At 37.0% G+C, this 18,238-nt stretch overlaps 1 protein-coding gene across 2 annotated transcripts in view; it reads left to right on the top strand.

The window, feature by feature from the left end:
- Positions 1-16,813, top strand: part of fam189a1 (family with sequence similarity 189 member A1) — a 128,264-nt gene extending 111,451 nt beyond the window's left edge. The window contains exons 5-12 of one of the 2 annotated variants that reach the window (XM_028443333.1): positions 3,754-3,861; positions 6,097-6,257; positions 9,498-9,633; positions 11,554-11,632; positions 11,716-12,489; positions 13,473-13,544; positions 14,589-14,911; positions 16,295-16,813. In XM_028443333.1, coding sequence (XP_028299134.1) covers positions 3,754-3,861; positions 6,097-6,257; positions 9,498-9,633; positions 11,554-11,632; positions 11,716-12,489; positions 13,473-13,544; positions 14,589-14,911; positions 16,295-16,498 — 1,857 coding nt within the window. In that variant the 3' untranslated portion in view covers positions 16,499-16,813. The remainder of the gene's footprint in view (positions 1-3,753; positions 3,862-6,096; positions 6,258-9,497; positions 9,634-11,553; positions 11,633-11,715; positions 12,490-13,472; positions 13,545-14,588; positions 14,912-16,294) is intronic. The other variant, XM_028443334.1, reaches the window with a different exon arrangement.
- The last annotated feature ends 1,425 nt before the right edge of the window (positions 16,814-18,238 follow it).

The raw sequence follows: 18,238 nt of genomic DNA, 5'->3' as shown, positions 1-18,238 counted from the left end.
ATCAAAATCAATAACAACAGACATAGACTCTGCAAAGTATTAGGATTAGTGTTTGCTACTAAAGTTTCTCAGTAAAAATAATGTCTTTTGGGATTTTACTATAAAGAGTATGTTGTTTAATGTTTAATGATTTACAATAATGCATAGCTCTGTATGTTACTGAGCGCTGTACTAATCAAGTTCTTACTTTGGATAAAATGAAACAACCACTAACTCAATGCGCATTGCCTAGTAATTATGTGTTTCTGTACTGAGGGAAAGATTTTGGTATAAATATAAAGGAGTTTTAGTTATAGATAGATATTCCATAGGAAGACCATCAATGAGTATCTGTGTTTAAGTATGTTTACCAGGTTCTTTTTTTATTTTATTTATTATTATTTTTATGAGTTTGGCTTATTCTGCCTAGTTTCCTTTCAACATGTCCTCCACGTCACCTTCCAATCCAGAAGAAAATATAAATTATATGTTTTATAGATTTCATTGGCATTTCCTTTATTTAATTTAACTAGTACAGTGCCCATCAGAAGTATGTATTCATATAGTGGGAGGAGCTTAAGTAGAGTTGTCAATTATGCCCAAATGAGTATGTGTTTGAAGGTTGGATATACAAAGAGGTGTACATACTCTGTATTCTGTAGTGTTATAAAGGGCTATATTTGTGGGTGCAAAGTAAAATAGGGTGTGCAGTTTCCCTGGTTTAATTCTATAGGACATGCGCATGATAAATGTGTTTGGTGTATTTTTCTGTAATGTATGTTTTTTGGAGTCATGTGTATTTTTGTGCATTTTTTGTATAATTATTGTTTTTTGTTGCCATTGTAGTGTGATTCTGGAGTCATTTTGTGTATTTTTTTAAAAACTTTTTGTTGTAGTTTTGTACATGTCTGTTGTCATTTTAGTGTATTTTTTGTATAAATATTTAGTTTTGTGTATTTTGAGTCATTTTCATATTTTTGTTGTCGTTTGGTGTATTTTGCGTGTTTTTGGAGCCTTTTGTATATTTTTGTGCATTTCTGTTGTCGTTTTGTGTGCTTTTTGTATAAATGTCGTAGAAATATCAGCATTTATAATGCCTTATCTGCAGAGAAATGTGCAGCTTTCAACACAGCCGCGGCCATTGCCCATCAATAATTTCCAGGTCCCGTCATAACTTCCGGGTCCCGTCCGTCCGCTAGCGCCCCCTCACACTGAGGTCAAAAGCTGAATAGGTTTCACTTCTGGGCAAACTTGAATGTGCCGTCCAGCAAAATAAAATTAAAATAAACATTTTGAAATGACCAAATTATTCCAAAATAACAGATGCACAAACTCTGAGTATTTGGAAGCTGTTGACAAAGTTTGAGGTTGAACAGGCACCGTGTCGGGGAAATATTTGCTTCACAAACACACACGTGCACATGCACACAGACCTTTCTGGCATTATAGATAGATAGATAGATAGATAGATAGATAGATAGATAGATATCTAGGTTCATTACCCTATCAGTGTCCTATTCTTACAGCCCACAACTTCTCCGTTACTGCATTTGTAGATCTTCTAGCTTTCACCCCTCAGTCTTCATAGCAAACATGTTTTGCTTGTATTTTATTGCTGGCCAAGCATAACTTTAACTTGGCTCCAACTAACACCCTTACTGCTGCTTTGGAGCTTCCAGCTGACACTGTTTTGATCTATGGTGTGTAGTTATCCTTTATCTGGCATGTTTGAATAACAGTTGCACAGCTGGCAAGACTGAACATTTCTAGTGCCAACTTCATCCGTTTTAAATCCGAAACTTTCTGAAAGATTGGAACTAAGGCTGTTGGCTGAAACTTGGCATCCTGTGTAAGCACAATTCATTTCCTCACCTCCGAACCAGATTTCATTTACATAAATCTCAGCAGGTGACAAACCTGGGCGTTTTCTTTGGCACACCTAAAACAAGCCAGTTTGTAATGTCTCTAATGAGTAGTGGCATTCAGCTCACAGCAGTTTGTTTATAAAATGTTGATGCTGGTGTGCTTTTGGCCTTGTTTTTCTGACATAATAAAAGTCAGTCTGATTGAAATACGTCCACGTCCCCGTTGTGATTTGTTGATAGCATCAACATATGATATACCCTCGACGATTATATCAAACCTGTGTTTTTATGAGCAAAACCGGTGAGACAAATTAAAGCTAATTTATCAAAAACTACGTTATGATAAGAATTGGATTTACAGCCAAGCATCATGGCAGTTTGCAGATCTTAAAATCCCTTTATTCATTCATCATCAATGCCTGATTTTCCTGTTTAGGTTGCATGAGCCCAACCCAGCTTACATGTGGTAGTCCCACACAGGGCCAACTCACAGATAGGCGTTATAGACTTGCAAGGCTCCATGATGGTCCTGGTTTCTAAACTTATCATTAAATGTTTGAACAATTGAAAATGAGTTATCATACTTCTTTGAGCAATTGGAGGAATCAGGAAATCAATGCGGACCCCAGGAAAAAAAAATGCAAAATCCCCTCAGAAAGACGTTGGACTGGATGGGATTACATTCATGATCTTCCAAGAGAGGCAGCATTGTTTCTCTCCACACTACTGAATACACCAGATCTAACAATGATTTATAAATACATAAAGCTCCTAATACTTCCATCCTCTCAGCCCACATTTTCTATTCCCAAATCCGATTTCCCTCAAGATGTTATTACTATTCTGTGGAAATTAATTCATGCAGTCACTGCCGGTTTATTTGTGAGATTATACAAAATCTGATCCAGTTCATAAATAGTCATTTAAAAATAGTTATCCCCTATCATTTAGCAAAGTAACACAGCCAGGAGCAGCAAAAGGACGGCGTTCATATGACTTTTCTCTGATTAAAGTTGCTGACTTTGTATTCCACAAGCGTGAGGATATTTTATTTTGCTGACAGGTTTAAAACTGGGTTGTCATCTCCCTATCGGCTTCACAGCTAGTGTAAACCTACAGTATGTGTATGTCTTCATTTATAAGCAGTGGCATTTAGCTTAATTAGGTTTGCAGGTTTTAACTTCATTAAAAAATATTTGTTTTACCTCAATATTGAACTCTTTCAGTTGTTGAAAAGGAAAGGTTTTTCACTGCTTTTTCAAACTAATGGTACAAACTGTTTCTAGTCTGGTCATTGCCAACCAGGGATATGTGTAACTCTAATGGTACGTGAAAACATAGAAAACGGTACAGGGAAACATTAACCGAATTGTTTTCAAGACTATAAAACCATTTCCATATCTTAAGTTAATTTTAAACAAGATAGCCTACCATATTGTTTGAAGTATAAGTGGCAACTTTTTCCATTTAAATTTGAGGAAGCAACTAATGCAGCAGATAGGGTATTTTATCGGGGTACAGGGTACGTTAATTTATACCCAGTACATTCAAAGCAGCCTAACATGCAGGTATGCAACTTATTGGCTGGTGCAACATGTCTGTGAATCTTTCCAGGGAAATACTAAACTTCCCTGAAAGATCTATGTATATACAGGTGTGACCTATCAGCTGAAAAAATCAGGATATGTGGATTTTTATCCAGATACAGAATGTGACTCAACTTTCTAAAGACACATTAAAAAGTGTAGTTCAAACTATAGTCAGTTTCCAACACCATGTTGCCGTTGCTTTAGCCACAGAAACGAGTTCAAAGGTATTTTGGACATAAATAAAACCAACTGGTACCACTGGTGTCGTTCTATATCGTCACCCTGCCTCCTCTAACAGTTTTCCCTCTCTTCCTCTACAGGAGCTGTTGTTCAGCGTATGCGCTCTTAATGTCATCTCCACCATTGTGTGTGCACTGGCCACTGCAATGTGCTGTATGCAGATGGTCTCTATGGATGTGCTGCAGGTGGTGAGTATGAAGAGAAAGGCTGACTTTATTTTGGACGCTCTCCATTTTTAAAGCTGTGTACCTAAGGATTTTCTAAGTGTGAGGAGATGCATTTATCTGTTATAGCCCACACACAGAAGGATAAAAATAAGGCATAGAACAGTTTGGATCGTACTGTGGGTGGTGTGCTCCTCCAATGACTATGTCAAACCCCCGATTTTCCTCCAACTCAGAAATCTTGCGTGATAAAACAATGTGATCTAACTCTGCATTCCAAACCATTCGGAACTGGGGTTTTTCCAACTTCCTACTTGGAAAAAGTGACTTGGAACGCCACCTGAAGTCTGAGCTCCTACTCTGTAAAGTAGGGAATTAAATCTAACATCTTATCGTTTTGCTATTATTGACACGTTTTGACGTGCTGCCACTAAACTTGATTAAACTTATTCATTAAACAATAAGTTGATGTATCTTAATTTTTTAAAAATAGTAGGCTTTTCAACTTACTTGGTCATGTATACTTCTGGTTCCTTCAAAATTAAACGCAATGACGTGTTTTACGGCCAGGGGTCGTCGAGTCTGCTGACTTTTATTTTGAAGCCTGAGGCCGTTTCATTTGACGGCGTTTGGTTATGACAAATGAGGCCGTTTCATCTGACGGAGATTTTGCTGAGACATGAGTCTGTTGGTCTGACAATTGACAGAGGTTTTCCTGATACTTCACTTTGAGACCTGAGGATGTCCTAAAATGTACACTCGTGTGTACTCTGCTTTACTCGAAAGATTGTTATCATCATCCTCAACACCAGCAGCTGATATGGCATGGTGCAACCTTTATCGCTATTGTTATTTTATAGCATAATACTGAAGCATTCGAGTCACATCAGATTAAGACTAAACCCACAGCATCTCACAATATGTTTGGCATTACATTATAATATTTTGAAACTATACGGAATTCTCTCCTTAAGGATGCACCATCCTCCATGTGTCCCTCCGAAGCTGTTTTATGTGGAAAAATGTTGCATTTATAAACAGCCAAATAATTGTAACCATAAGGAAAATGTCTTGAGTGAGCTCTGTTTGAGTCTTACACCAATAATACAGTAGTTATATGTGTCCATCATCACACCAACATGCTAAAATAGGTGAAACAATGCTGTGATATTGTGGATGGTTGTTGACTGCACTCACCTAATGAGCCATACTGTAAATTATTCGCATAGAGGAACCAATACTAAACCTGCTACTCTGGAAAGGCAGTATTGAACACAATTTTATACCTAATTTGACAATGTCAGTTGTGAATTTCAATGGAGATTGAAATGTTTAAAGCAAACAAAACTGGAAATTTATAAAAGCTAATATCCAATTGCTTGAAAAGGGTAATTGTGCAATGTTCATGAAAATTGTATTGTGCTGGCTTGTTGTTTCTATACTTATTAAAACATAAACTAAAAACAAGTTTGTTTGTACACATTTTTAAATATAGAAATTAAAGATGTTTGCTAGTAAAGAATTTCTGTTAAAGACTGATCATCACCAGCCATTTAAATGATACATTTTAGAATGTAAATTGTAATGAATGAAATTATAATACAGAGCACACATTGCTTCGCTATGTAGTATTAATTGTGTCAGGGACAAGCTTTGCTCAGTGCATTCCTACAATAGAGAGTAATAGAGCTGCATCTTGGTGGTGGTAATAGCTTCTCCTGACAGTAATTGGAATTTAATTTGGACTAAAGTTCTCTCAGGTCAAACAAACTTCATGTTTGTAATTATCTGTGCTAAAAATAAGCTTGTGAAATTAGAAAGTGAGCTATCTCTGAAGCAGGAATTTGTACCTGGCAGAAACTACTATCATTCAAAGCAGGGACACGTGAGGTCATCTTAGCATTGATTTGACTGAAGTAGGGAGCAAAAGCCTTACTGTAGCCTTGGCCTATAGTCTCTCTGAAGGTCTAATAATGGCTTTTCACATCAAAGAAGGGCTAATGGTCTTGTCGTTCAAAACAGGTTGGTTGTTACTGGAAAGAGGCTTCCCCAGCAAACACCTGAACAAAGAGTGCTTTACATAGACTTTGCTTGGCCTCGAGCACAAAAACAGCACAAGTGATGAACACGCGTTTCTATTATAGTTTCAAGCACCACTTTTTTTTTTAAACCCAGTGTACAATGAAAGGAACCAATCAATTAAATGTTGTTGTGAAAAAAATCCTCTAACAATGGATGATTTTCTATGCTATGTTTCAGTTCATGCCCCACAGAGCACGAGCTCTGAACGCTGACTGTATGACCCCCCATGGAACCATCCTCCACCAAACGCTGGACTTTGACGAGTTCATTCCACCCATTCCTCCTCCACCCTACTACCCCCCAGAGTACACCTGCACCCCCTCAATGGATGGACAGAGGTGAAAAGCAAAGTGCTAACTACTGTATTAGCATCCCTACTTCTAAAAAAATCTCCTTGGAAATGTGGGCGTGTCACTTTCGAAGCAGACGGAAAACGAGTGCTTGCTAACAGTGCTAAGAATATCTCTGCATATTTAACAGTGGGCATCATTTAGAATGTGTTCCACTGTTCGCACAGCATTTTATTATCAAGTCGTGTCAAAGCAGATTGAACTGGCAATGATAGTGTTGATGATGATGTGTACTTGGTAAAGGAAAAAAAACCCCAAAGCAGTACATTTACAGCAATTACTTCATGTCTGTAAAACATATATAGATTCATTGAGCAAATTACAAAAGAGAGCATTAAGAATAATACTTAAAGTGGAATTTGGGGCATCTACTAATGAACTGTTTAAGAAATCTAGAATAATAAAACTTATGGATTTAGTCGGGTTAAAAGTGTTAGATTTTATTTAGAGTAAGAAATAAAAGCAATCCATTGGGTATTACATCACTTTTTAAACAAAGAGAAAGAAAATATAATTTAAGAGGGGTTTATTTATTTTTTTAAATTTAGAACAAACGTTAAAAAAATGTGTTTCTGTTTACAGTGTTAAAGTTTGGAATGATTTGGATCACTTTGAGTTAATGAGTTCACTGTCTATGTTTAAAAATGATTTAAACAACTAAATGTTTTGTACCTATTGAAACACAAGTGGATAAGCTGATGAATAGCGCAGTTGTTGAGTTGTTTCTATTTCTTTTTTTTATAATGCTGTTTGGGGATGAGCTCTAATAATCAGTTGCTACTTCAGCCCTTTCCATTTTTGGTTGTTAAAATGAATGTTTATTCTTTATATTGTATTGTATATGTTTGAAGACAGCCAAGAACAAATAACCAATCAATCAATATCTTAATCCAGCAAAAAAATAATAGGCAAGAAACTATGGTGTCCTTTCCTAGTGTGCACACACAACAGTAAACCAGCTTAGTGCCAGTGTCAAGGGTGATCCAAAAAAGCTCATTTGGTTTGGTGTTTTCAATTTTCCCTTATTGTTGCTAGTGGCCGTAGGCCTGCCAAAAGGTTATTAAAGTGGAATTAAAAACTGGTTAGCTATCATAAGGGTACACAGCAGATACCTGTCTGACAGCCAGCATGCTGTGTCTCCAACACACTGTTTTCACTCGTTACAGTCTGCTGCATAACTTGATCAAACAAAGGAAAGCTAACCAGGATTTTACAGGGAACAGCCGACCTGCTGATACATCTGTTCAACAAGCCATATAACGGCTGTATTATTTTGGAAAAATAGAGTGGACAGGATGGTATCATAATGGTTAATGAGGGGATAGGAAACAGGGAGAATACTGTCCATCCGTCCCTACTTTTTAAGTGAGAGTATGACAGAATTTGGTAAGACTTTCTATGTTTTTTTTTTTTTTATTTAGCAGGGTAAACTGCTGATTTCTTATTTATGCCTGTCATGAATTGTCTCTCAGAGGATATCAATTTGATTTCAGCATCAAAGATAATGGGATTATCCTGTTTGTATTATAACTTTCTTAAAATAAGATCTGTGTTATCAAATGGCTTTTGCTGGTCATTATTTTGCCTCATTCCTTTTTACTTGTGCACACACACACACGCACACGCACACACACGTCATACCATATTGAGAATTCAGCATTGTAGTGACTTTCTACACACTTTTACACAGGTTACAGTAATTGATTACAAGTACTCACGTGACTGTAATTGAGTTGCTTTTATGGGTACTTGTACTTTTTGAAGTATATTTCTAAATCAGTAATTTCACTTGTTCTTAAGTATGTTTTAAACAAAGTAAAGTAATTTGTTTCATTTCTACACCCAACCATTACTGATTAAATTATTATTTTTTGTGATCATTTTTTTATTTCCATTTCATAGTCTTTTCATGTTGAACTTGAACATAATCCATGTGTTGTTAGTCGTGCCATTTCTGATCAACACCACTTTCTATGGTTCAGGTTGTGGTTTCTATTATGTTGTGACCCACGTGGCACAGTTTTATGGTTCATAATATTAGCTATACTTACAGCCTGAGAATTGTATTTATTTTGAATTAAATCAATTGGCATTATTATTATTATTATTATTATTTAAAAATAATAATAATAATAATCTTTTATTTTATACAGATGCCTTTGTGGAAAATAAATGAATTTCCAATTGTGCAAGATTTAATCTCTTCCTTTTTAAGTTTATACATGAGATATTTATGCAAGGGAACCGTGGCAAGATTTATTACCCTAAATAAATGTGGAGGGTGAAACTAACTAGTTACTATTACCTTGAGTACTATTTAATTGAGCTACTTTTTACTTGTACTTGAGTACAATTTCAATCAACTAACAGTGCTTCTACTTGAGGAGGATATAGCAGTACCCCTTACACCTCTGCCCTTTTATCTGAATTTATTCTCACCTTACATCATTTATTATGACATCATATCAATGATTAATACAGTTAATAGAAACCAGATACTCTGGTAATTTATTTGGGCAGTAGTGGGTTTTTTTATTGCTAATAAGGCCACATATTAAGACAGAAAAGCAAGTTGTTTCAGGGATAAGGATAATGAGAGAAGCTAGAAAGAAAAAGTCAACTTAATTCAATCCTGTTTGATAGATACAAACATCTGCCCCCGTTGGCGTCCTTAGTTCTCTGTCAGAGGAGCGCGTCCCAATCAGCACCTCCATTTTTCTCTCTCACCATGAGAAAGGATTGAGATCAATTGGCTGGAAGCCACGACTGTTTGTCAATTATGTCATAAATATATACAAGGCTGACGACACGTTTATGGTGTCCCTGCTCGGGGGGCCAGGGATGTGTCATGACATCATCAGGCCTCAGATGATTGGTGGAAACTGTGGCTGTATTTTATGCTCTGACACTATAGAGGAGAATGAGGTTGTAATTAAAAGCTAAGACTGCATGCATGGGTACTTAATCTTAATGGAGACCATATTAAACGGTGGAGGTGCATGGAGTGTAACACAGGACAGATTGAGAAGCTAAAGAACACGTCTTACCCTTTTTAACTAATGTCTTCAAATGTAATTAGTCAGAATTAGGTATTTTTGGTATTGATAATCACATCAGCACTGTCTGCATGGCATATTTCATGCATAATTTCCTGTTTTTATTCTAGTTTTTGTAGAATTATGCATTTTATATTTTGATGAATGTATTTTCTTGCTGTCTCCCGGACAGGGGCCTTCACCTGGACTTCCCCCATTCCCCCTTCAGTGCCATTTATGGGGTGCCTATTAACAGTCCAGGAACGCTGTATCCAACCGACCTGCCCCCTCCATATGAGTCTGTGGTGGGTCAAACCCCTGCAAGTCAGGTGAGAACATAATAAGAGTTTATTTTTTATTCTAATCACTGTCTGGTTTGTGACAACAACAACAACAAAAAGTAGAGCTTTTAATATTTTATTAAAAGTGGTAATAATCTAAATTTTGATGAGAAATCTGAGATGTTAACAAGGTTATTTGGCAGGAAAAGCAAATGTCTGAAAAATTAATATTCCATTTGGTCTCTTCATTTTATGGTTTTGAATAAAAGTCACTCATTTACACGAGTCAATAAAAAATATTTATGCTTGTTCTTATTTTGTCACTTGTGACTGCAGTTTTGTAGCCAAGTTTGAGCAAAGTATACTTTATTTCTGTGGTGTTTTCTCACTGAAACGTGCTCGGTATGTTTGAGTGAGATTATGATGGGTGCCTGTGGTTCTCAGGCCTTGTGATGAACTAGTGAATTGTTCATGGTGTAGCTACCTTTAGTTTAGTCTGTTCACTTTCTGAGACTCTGTGCTACGCCCTAAAAACTGGTGGGTTAAAAACAACCCAATTTGTGTTATTTTATAACCAAACCGCTGTGTTAACATAGCACCAGCCCAACAGCATTTAATTTGAGCCAGCAAGATGGGTCAGTCTATTGTTAAATATTTTACCCAAATGCTGGGTCAAATTAAGTGTAAATCTGGGTAAATTCAACCAACATGTGTTATATTCTCTACCCAAATAATGTTTTTTTTTTTTTTTTTTAATTTTGTGTTGTTTCAAACACATATTTGTTATATTCTCTACTCAAATGCAGGGTCAAAATCATTTAAATGTTGGGTTGTTTCAAACACATTATTAAATTTTACCCAGATCCTGGGTTGAATTATTAAACATTAGGGATTGTTTCTAGTACATATATTTATTGAGTAATCTATTCAAATACTGGTGAAACTTAACCAACATGCCAAAGATAATTTCAACCCATTACAGTACAATGTATAAGAAAAAAGCAATAGATCACCCATATTAAGTAGACATCTATAACAAAATACATTATAGATTTGTTTGTGCAAAGCATTAATTATGCAATAAACAAAATTACAGTATTGTTTATTACTAAGTAATTTGAGTTACATATACAGGTATGTAACTCTGACAGGGAAAAGCAGGGAGACTTCCTCTTTTCAGGAGATTTTCAGTCAAGCATTCTTGACTATCTTTGAACAGTTGAACAGATTTTTTTATTTTTTTATTTTTTTTTGCATCTCATTGTTCTTTGCTAAAAATATCTGCCTAATCTTGCAAGCATTTTTTTTTATTATTATTATTTTGGTCTTATTTCTATGACAGCATTGAACACCTTCAGGCTTTGGCTTTGCTACTTCATTATACTGATAAGAATAAACCTGTAGTTCTCTTTCTTGTATATTTTAGGTAACATTCTACAAAAATGATTGTATTATTCATACCTGAGTTAGACAAGGAAAAGTTTTACAAAAGTAAATAATAATAAAAAAAAAAAAGAAATGACAGAAGCTTGAGGAATTCAATGGTTGCATATAATAAAGCAATTGTTTGAAATCTAATGATTCACCAAAATGTCAAATGCACACGCCTCATTATCTGTCATTCAACTGCTTGAGCATTTTTTGTTCAACTGTGCCTTATACTGCAGTGCTTTGTGCATGTACTGCCCTCCCTAAAAGTGAGAGTAAACGGTTACTGCTGTGTTGTAGAGCCCCCTACAGACCACTCAGGTGTACTGAAGCTTTAGTGCAGAGGATTCATGCAGAAAGTCACATTCTGCTCTTGAATTTGACTCAAGTTATTTCACACATCAGTGACACAAGGATTAAGATTAAGACAACGAAAAGGATTAGTGGTGTCAGCTATTGGAGTTTTTGCATGTTTATGGCCCACAAAATCCACACTTTTTTAATGAATGTTGACATGATGTTGCAATTTTCTTTATACAGGTCACTACCAGTATTGAGCAACAGGGCACTGAGTCCAGTCTATGTGAGAGGAACACCACTGCAGGACTCAGCACTCAGGGTGAACCCAGTTGGAACTGTCTCAGTTTAACAGATTTTTGGATTTATGCAAAAATAATCCCATTTCTCGTCCTACTTGTTTAGCCTCAGTGGACAGTGCATCCCTGATGGTGTCTGAAGTGGTAGATCCTGACCAGACATGCTCCTCAGAGGACTTGTGCTCCCTGGAGGTCCAGGGCTCCGACTCTTCGCCGTATGGAACGCCTCACATGGCCCCCACCAATGGCAGCTGCACCAGCCTGGAACTGTGCACCCGTGGTCTACGTCGAGTTCTGCCGACCACTGATGCTCGCCCAAGTGATACTGGCTACAGCGAGTCGTCACACACTCAAGAGTCATTGGAACGCTCTCCAGACTGGTCCTCTGAAAACTTTAGCAACCTGGACCAGGATGATTCCACAGAGAACACGCACACGTGTGACGATTTCAGGGCTGGTATGCACATATCTGATGAGCTGGCTTCAGCTAAGCATGTATCTGAGGAGCCACCCAAGGCAACAACTCACTCCCTCATCAAGGCCCGGATGATGAGCCGGAAACTCACACTCCCTGTTACAATTCCTCCTCCTCCACAGCCCTGCTCTCCCATATCTTTGGCCTCCTCTGGTGGGACCTCAGTCATCAGCCCTTCAGCCCCTTCTCCCTCCCCCTCCCCTCCAACAAGGCCGCGAGGCCCCAGGCTGTGTTTTAGCGTTTGGTCACCTGCCTCCACATCACAGCCGCCCTCTACCTCACCCCAAAACAGCTCCTCACCCTCAGAGAGGCCTCGCGTACTCCGAGCAGCCAGGAAGTACCGCAAACTGGCACGCATTGTCCGCTCCACCAGCGACCCCATCTCCTGCTCCACTACGACAGGAAGTAAGTGCAGCAAAAAAGGGGTTATGCACATCAGAAGTTCAGGTACATCCATGTTTCTCAAACTGAATATTGACATTTTAAAGTACCGCAGAAGGCTCACTAAATAAAATAGTAAGTCACGCTTTTTGGTAATCGATGAATATTTACAATAGTGATCAGATACACATTTGATTAATTCAATAGATTTAAATAATTTTACTGATACATCCTGTTACCCATACTGTAAATAGTTGAACTGCTTATGTGTTATTCATTCAGATTTAGTTGAGTTTTGAAAGCAGAGATTTTCTATAAAAACACTAAAAAGAAAGTAGGGTCGCTGTAAGATAATCCAGACAGGCTTTAATCAACTTTTTTGGATGAATATTATATATATTTCTAATCATGAAATTCACCTATAAAGCTTTTTCACCCAAAGAAACATAGAATGGGAATCTTTTGTATCCGACTGTTACTGTACAGGGTAGAGGGGCACTGTTGTGTCTATCCCACCTCACATCAGGCACAAGGCAGGACAGGGCACAGACTGTCAGAGGGCCAAAAACTATGTTTCTATCTCATTTTCACTGATGACATCATGAAATAAACCTATCCCTAAAAATTGTTGCGATATTGGGTTATAACCTAACCCTAAACCGTACGTGTACTTCGGTAAACTTACCAATAGCACTGGGGGTTGTCCGTATACCATGCAACCATACGACTTGACACTTTGTTTATTAAAAGATACATGAAGAAAACAATGTCAAATTTTGATTTTTAAATATCAATTATATTAAAAAAGTATTTTGAAACAAGAAAAAGATCGGCCCAGGCTTACGTGTGTTGGAAAAAAATACATACCTACATGTTTTGAAGAAATCCCATTTTCTTTTTTCGATAACGAAGGATTCTATGATTGCACTGATGAACCTTGCAGGGTTCTGTACTTCCAATAAGGTTAAGAACCACTGATCCGTGGTGTTTTCTGTCTCTCCCTACAGAGGAAAATAGTGGCTGCACCTCTGCAAATAATTCTGTTGCTGAGAATTCAGCTCATACATCACCAGAGCAAGGTACATCAATACAAATGATGGTTTTCCTGGGATTGTGTGGTTATCAGCCTTTATGTGAATTCTGCACAGCTTGTAAAAGCAGGAAGTAATTCAACAGATGTAGGAATTGTTTGATAATTGGAATTTTTTTGCGAGCTGGTAGTGATGTATATAGTCTGGTGGGGTATGTCATTTTGGCGATTTCTGTAGCCAAAATTGATTATATTGGGGTTTTTTTTGCTTTGTTAAGGTTCAGATGAGCCAGAAATATTGGGATTCAATTTTTCCCACCCCTCGACCCCATTTTATGACACACTTGTCTTGTATACATTATTTGTTTGCCCTGTATAAAAATGACTTTCAGCCATTTTGGAAATTATATAATAGCTATTAAATTGTTAATATATAAATTAAAATCATTAAAGATAAACCTCAACATCACAATAGGTTATTGAGTGTAGAGAAAAACTAAATTCTAGATAAATATATATCCATCACAGCACTTGTTAATTGAAAACAAAGGCAAAATTTCATATTTTCTGGCGTCCATATTGGATTTTCAAGATAACAGCCACTTCATAATTATTTTTATACATACCATGATTTTACTTATATTAAAAAACAGGTTTAGACACCAAGTTTATGATTGTGTGTAACTTGGAAGGGTCATTATGTGGCTTATTCAACCTGGAGGCTGCCATTTTGAAAATGGTGTTGGAAAAAAATTTAACCCCAATATTTCAGGCTTATTTCACCCCTAAACAAGTCAAAAAAAACCAATAAAATCAATTTTGGCAAGAACTTATATTTTTAGGCATATTTCTGACATACCGCACCAGACTAATAGAATTCTTGTGTATCAAATGTTACATATCTTAACTTTTCGGAAAGAACATTGGGTTCATTAGAAGCCTTTTTTATTGTAAGGCTAAAGTTTGGAAAGCTGCTTCACAGCTGGACAACCATTATGTTGTGTTGTAGTTGTGGTTCTGTTTGGCTGCTACCACCAAGATGGTGCCTCAGAACTGAATTGACAGTTTTCTCTGTTCTTCTTGTGATCTTCAGAGCCACAAGACAACTCAACAGGGATAACCGGAGTTAAGTCCAGTCAAATAAGTGTCAGAAAGCAGCAGAAGGAGAGCAAGAAAGTTGACATCCACCTTAAACCGCCATCCCTGCACACGCACTCCTCCCACGAGCGTCCGCACTCCCTGGCTGACCTGAAGATGTACAAAGACACCAAAGTATTAGTGGCTAAGTTTCTGGAACACTCCAGCTGCAGTCTACCTCCTGAAGTCCAGCAGGTTGTGAACAACATCAAGTGTGTTATTAAGTCAGATGAGAAACACATGGAGGAGGCCATCTTTAGTGCCAACGTAATAGATCAGGTAAGTCGATTAGTCAGAGCAGCAGGCCATGACAGTTCATTGATGTATACATAACTGCAGCTCTTTTATTGTGTTGATGGTCTTTATGGAGCAATGATCAAATCAAACAAAGGTCAATATCATTTTAGAGTCACTGTGAGAGTCGTACGGCCGTTAGAGAGGGATCAGAAATACACACAATTGTTACATATTACGATACCAGCAGGACCAACTCGCTCTTTTCTTTTTTTAATACCTTTTATTTAGCAAACATGTACATCATAGTAACCTAAACACTCCCGTTTATTTAATGCTATTCTTCAAAGTAGCCAAGTAGTTTGTCTAAAGATAGCTTATGACTCATTTCTGTTCAGGGGTCACTACAGTGACGTGCTGTAAGCACGAGAGTTGGGTAGGCAGGGCGTTGCAAATCGAGAACACCAATGTCAACACCAATGACAATTTCATATGTTTCTGCTGGCAAGTGTTAATGTAACAAAATCAACATTGTAAAACACCATTAAAGAAACATAAACAATTATTTGATATAGCCTCCATACTCTCCCGACAAGATATATCTCATGACACGGCAGCGCATCCGTTGTTTGTGTTGAAAACACAGAAAATGACAACAACAATGGAGAAAATGACAACAACAACAACTCAGAACAGCCTCAGTGAGGCGCATCCACAAAGCCAATCATTCCTTTTGTACAATTCACTGTGAAAAATATGAACAAAATATAAACTGACTGCGCATGCGCAAATACATAAAAACACGCTATGGGAACAGAGGCAGAACAGCCTTGTGCTTTTGGGAGGGGGTGTGGCCTCCTCCTGCCTTACAGCGGAGTGAGACTGTGCAGCGTCTCTGCCGTACCAGGAAATAGCGATGTTTAGTCATTTGGGCTATGAAAAGCACAAAATGCTGACACTTTCAAACTTATAGGTACTATAGGATATCGGAAATGGAAAAATAAATAATTTATAATTATATTATAATTAAAACAAATAATTAAAATATCAATTCACCCAACTTGTCTTTTAAAATTGTATTTTGTACATAGTGCATTAGTATTTTATAAACATGCTGATACTTTTGCACAGGTTCCTTATTTTCTTTAAAGAACAAAATATTTACACATTTAAAATGACATTTGATTCATTTTCCTAATTATCCATAATAATTCATGTTCATGCATGTCATTGGTTATTTAAGAATATAATAAATGATTGCATTTCCAACATGTTTTTGCAATTATAATTGAATTATGACTACGACGGCAACAGATTTTTAAAATTATGATTACGCCATAACTGTAATTCATTATCAATTATGCAATTACAATCATAATTGACCCCAACCCTGGACTTGTGTTTTTTGCATTCTGTCCTGATTCAAAGGTGATGACTCAGCGTACCACTGGCAGTCCCAGAAAGCGTGGCCATGAGGATCTTCACCTCCAGAGCTGTGGTGCTTTGAGTTCATCTCCATCCCCTTCCCAGCGCCGTCCAAAACATCTTCAACAAACAACCAGCTCCTCCCCCAACCCAGTGTGTTCTCCTTCCACAGAACAAAACCTCGAGTGCAGAGAAACTATTCTCTGACCAACCTCCCCATGACGAGGACATGAACTTGACATGAGCGTTTCGTCGGCATAGTATTGCTGACCTTCTATAGGGCAGCTGTCAAACGACTAAAAATCTAAACTCTTGGGACGACTGTGGGATCGGACTGAGATGCTGTCATGCTGTGTTTCCTAGTGCCCTGTGAGACCGTGCCAAGTCATCAGCAGAAATGGTAGCAAACTCAGACTGAGCCTGCCAGTGTCTGTCGTGGCTTTTCTCTTATTACAAAACAAAAGAATGTTCCTCCCTCAGGGGATTTTTTTCTACTGAGATTCATCTCATCAAAAAAAAAAAGCCACATACACAGTTGGTAAATTTGGTTTTGGGGACAGGAAGACAAAGGAGATTGTGTTATGGTTGTCCTTCTTTTGTTCAAGGGAAGAGAATAAATAAAAAAAATATTGTTTGTATTGACCCGGGATGACCATGGGCTGACTGGCTATTGTTTGCAGACTTTGTGAAATTGTTACGGATAAAGGTGGTGAATATTTTGTGGTTCAAGAATATGACAGCTGTGGATTATTTGACTTACCTCGTGTTACAGTTCTTATCAGTGTTAAAATAAATAAAAAAATGAATTTGTAAAATATGCTCTCTTTCATAATCTCTGATATTGAACGCCATCATCACTTTACTCTGTGCTGCTTCAAGAACAGAAAAGCAACACATGCAAATAGCACTTTTAGTGGAACATTTTCAGCAACTTTTATATTTATATGTATATTTATTTTATAAGAACAATGGAATAATGCACAAATGTTAATGTTACCTTGCCAGTATTGCTCATGTTAACTCATCCACACCTAACATGGAAAATACTGTGTTTATTGGGTTGTTTAGAGAAAATGTGTTTGAATACATATTAACTCAGCCTTGTCTTTGTAGTCTATATTTCTTCAGAATGCAAAGAACTTTGTTAGCTTCTACAAATAAAATGGCAACACCTTATCCTATTCATATGAAGGAAAGCCTATTAAAACAAACTGGAATAGTTTACACAGCCCAGATTTAAGATGTACAAATGTTCTTTTTCAACAATATTAGCATGTTTACTGACACTTTTGGACTCCTGCAGTTGAAAAACCCATTCACTTGGGACAGAAAGCAGTTATTAAAAGGCTTGCGTACCCCCTCAAAAACATTGCGATAGCACTTGCACATTGACGATATATGTTGTGATGTTTTAATATCGCGACATATCTTTTCACTATATGCTGTCCCATCCTTTATATATATATATATATATATATATATATATATATATATATATACCAATAATTATAATGTTTTGTGTTATATATTTTATAATTCTATTCAAATTAAGTTTATCCCAATTGACATTGAGGTAAATTACAACAACAAAAAATTAAATTTAAAAATGGATCACGCAAACAAATTCTATCAACCCCTTAATTTTCCCTGAGGACATGCTTTTATTTTGAAATCACTAAAGGAGAAAGTGGTTGTATTTGCGCCTCTTATGACTTCGAAACAGTCAAAAATGTGACAAAAACAATCAATTACTGTGTTGTTGTGATTTTGACACAATAGGTTTCTATGACAGCTGTTGTTAAGGTGTCCTCTCTCCGATTGCTAGGCTACAGTGTAAAGGCTACTGGCCTATGTTATGGATCATTTAGTTTCATGGTTAACTGGTGACTTGCTTCCGCACTCCTTTAATTTAACACGCACGCACGCACGCACACACACACACACGCA

Source organism: Gouania willdenowi, chromosome 3 (assembly GCF_900634775.1).
Source record: "Gouania willdenowi chromosome 3, fGouWil2.1, whole genome shotgun sequence".
Classification (NCBI taxonomy): Eukaryota; Metazoa; Chordata; class Actinopteri; order Blenniiformes; family Gobiesocidae; genus Gouania; species Gouania willdenowi.
The sequence above is the reverse complement of the archived record's forward strand: the minus strand, read 5'-3'. Positions and strand labels throughout refer to the sequence as shown.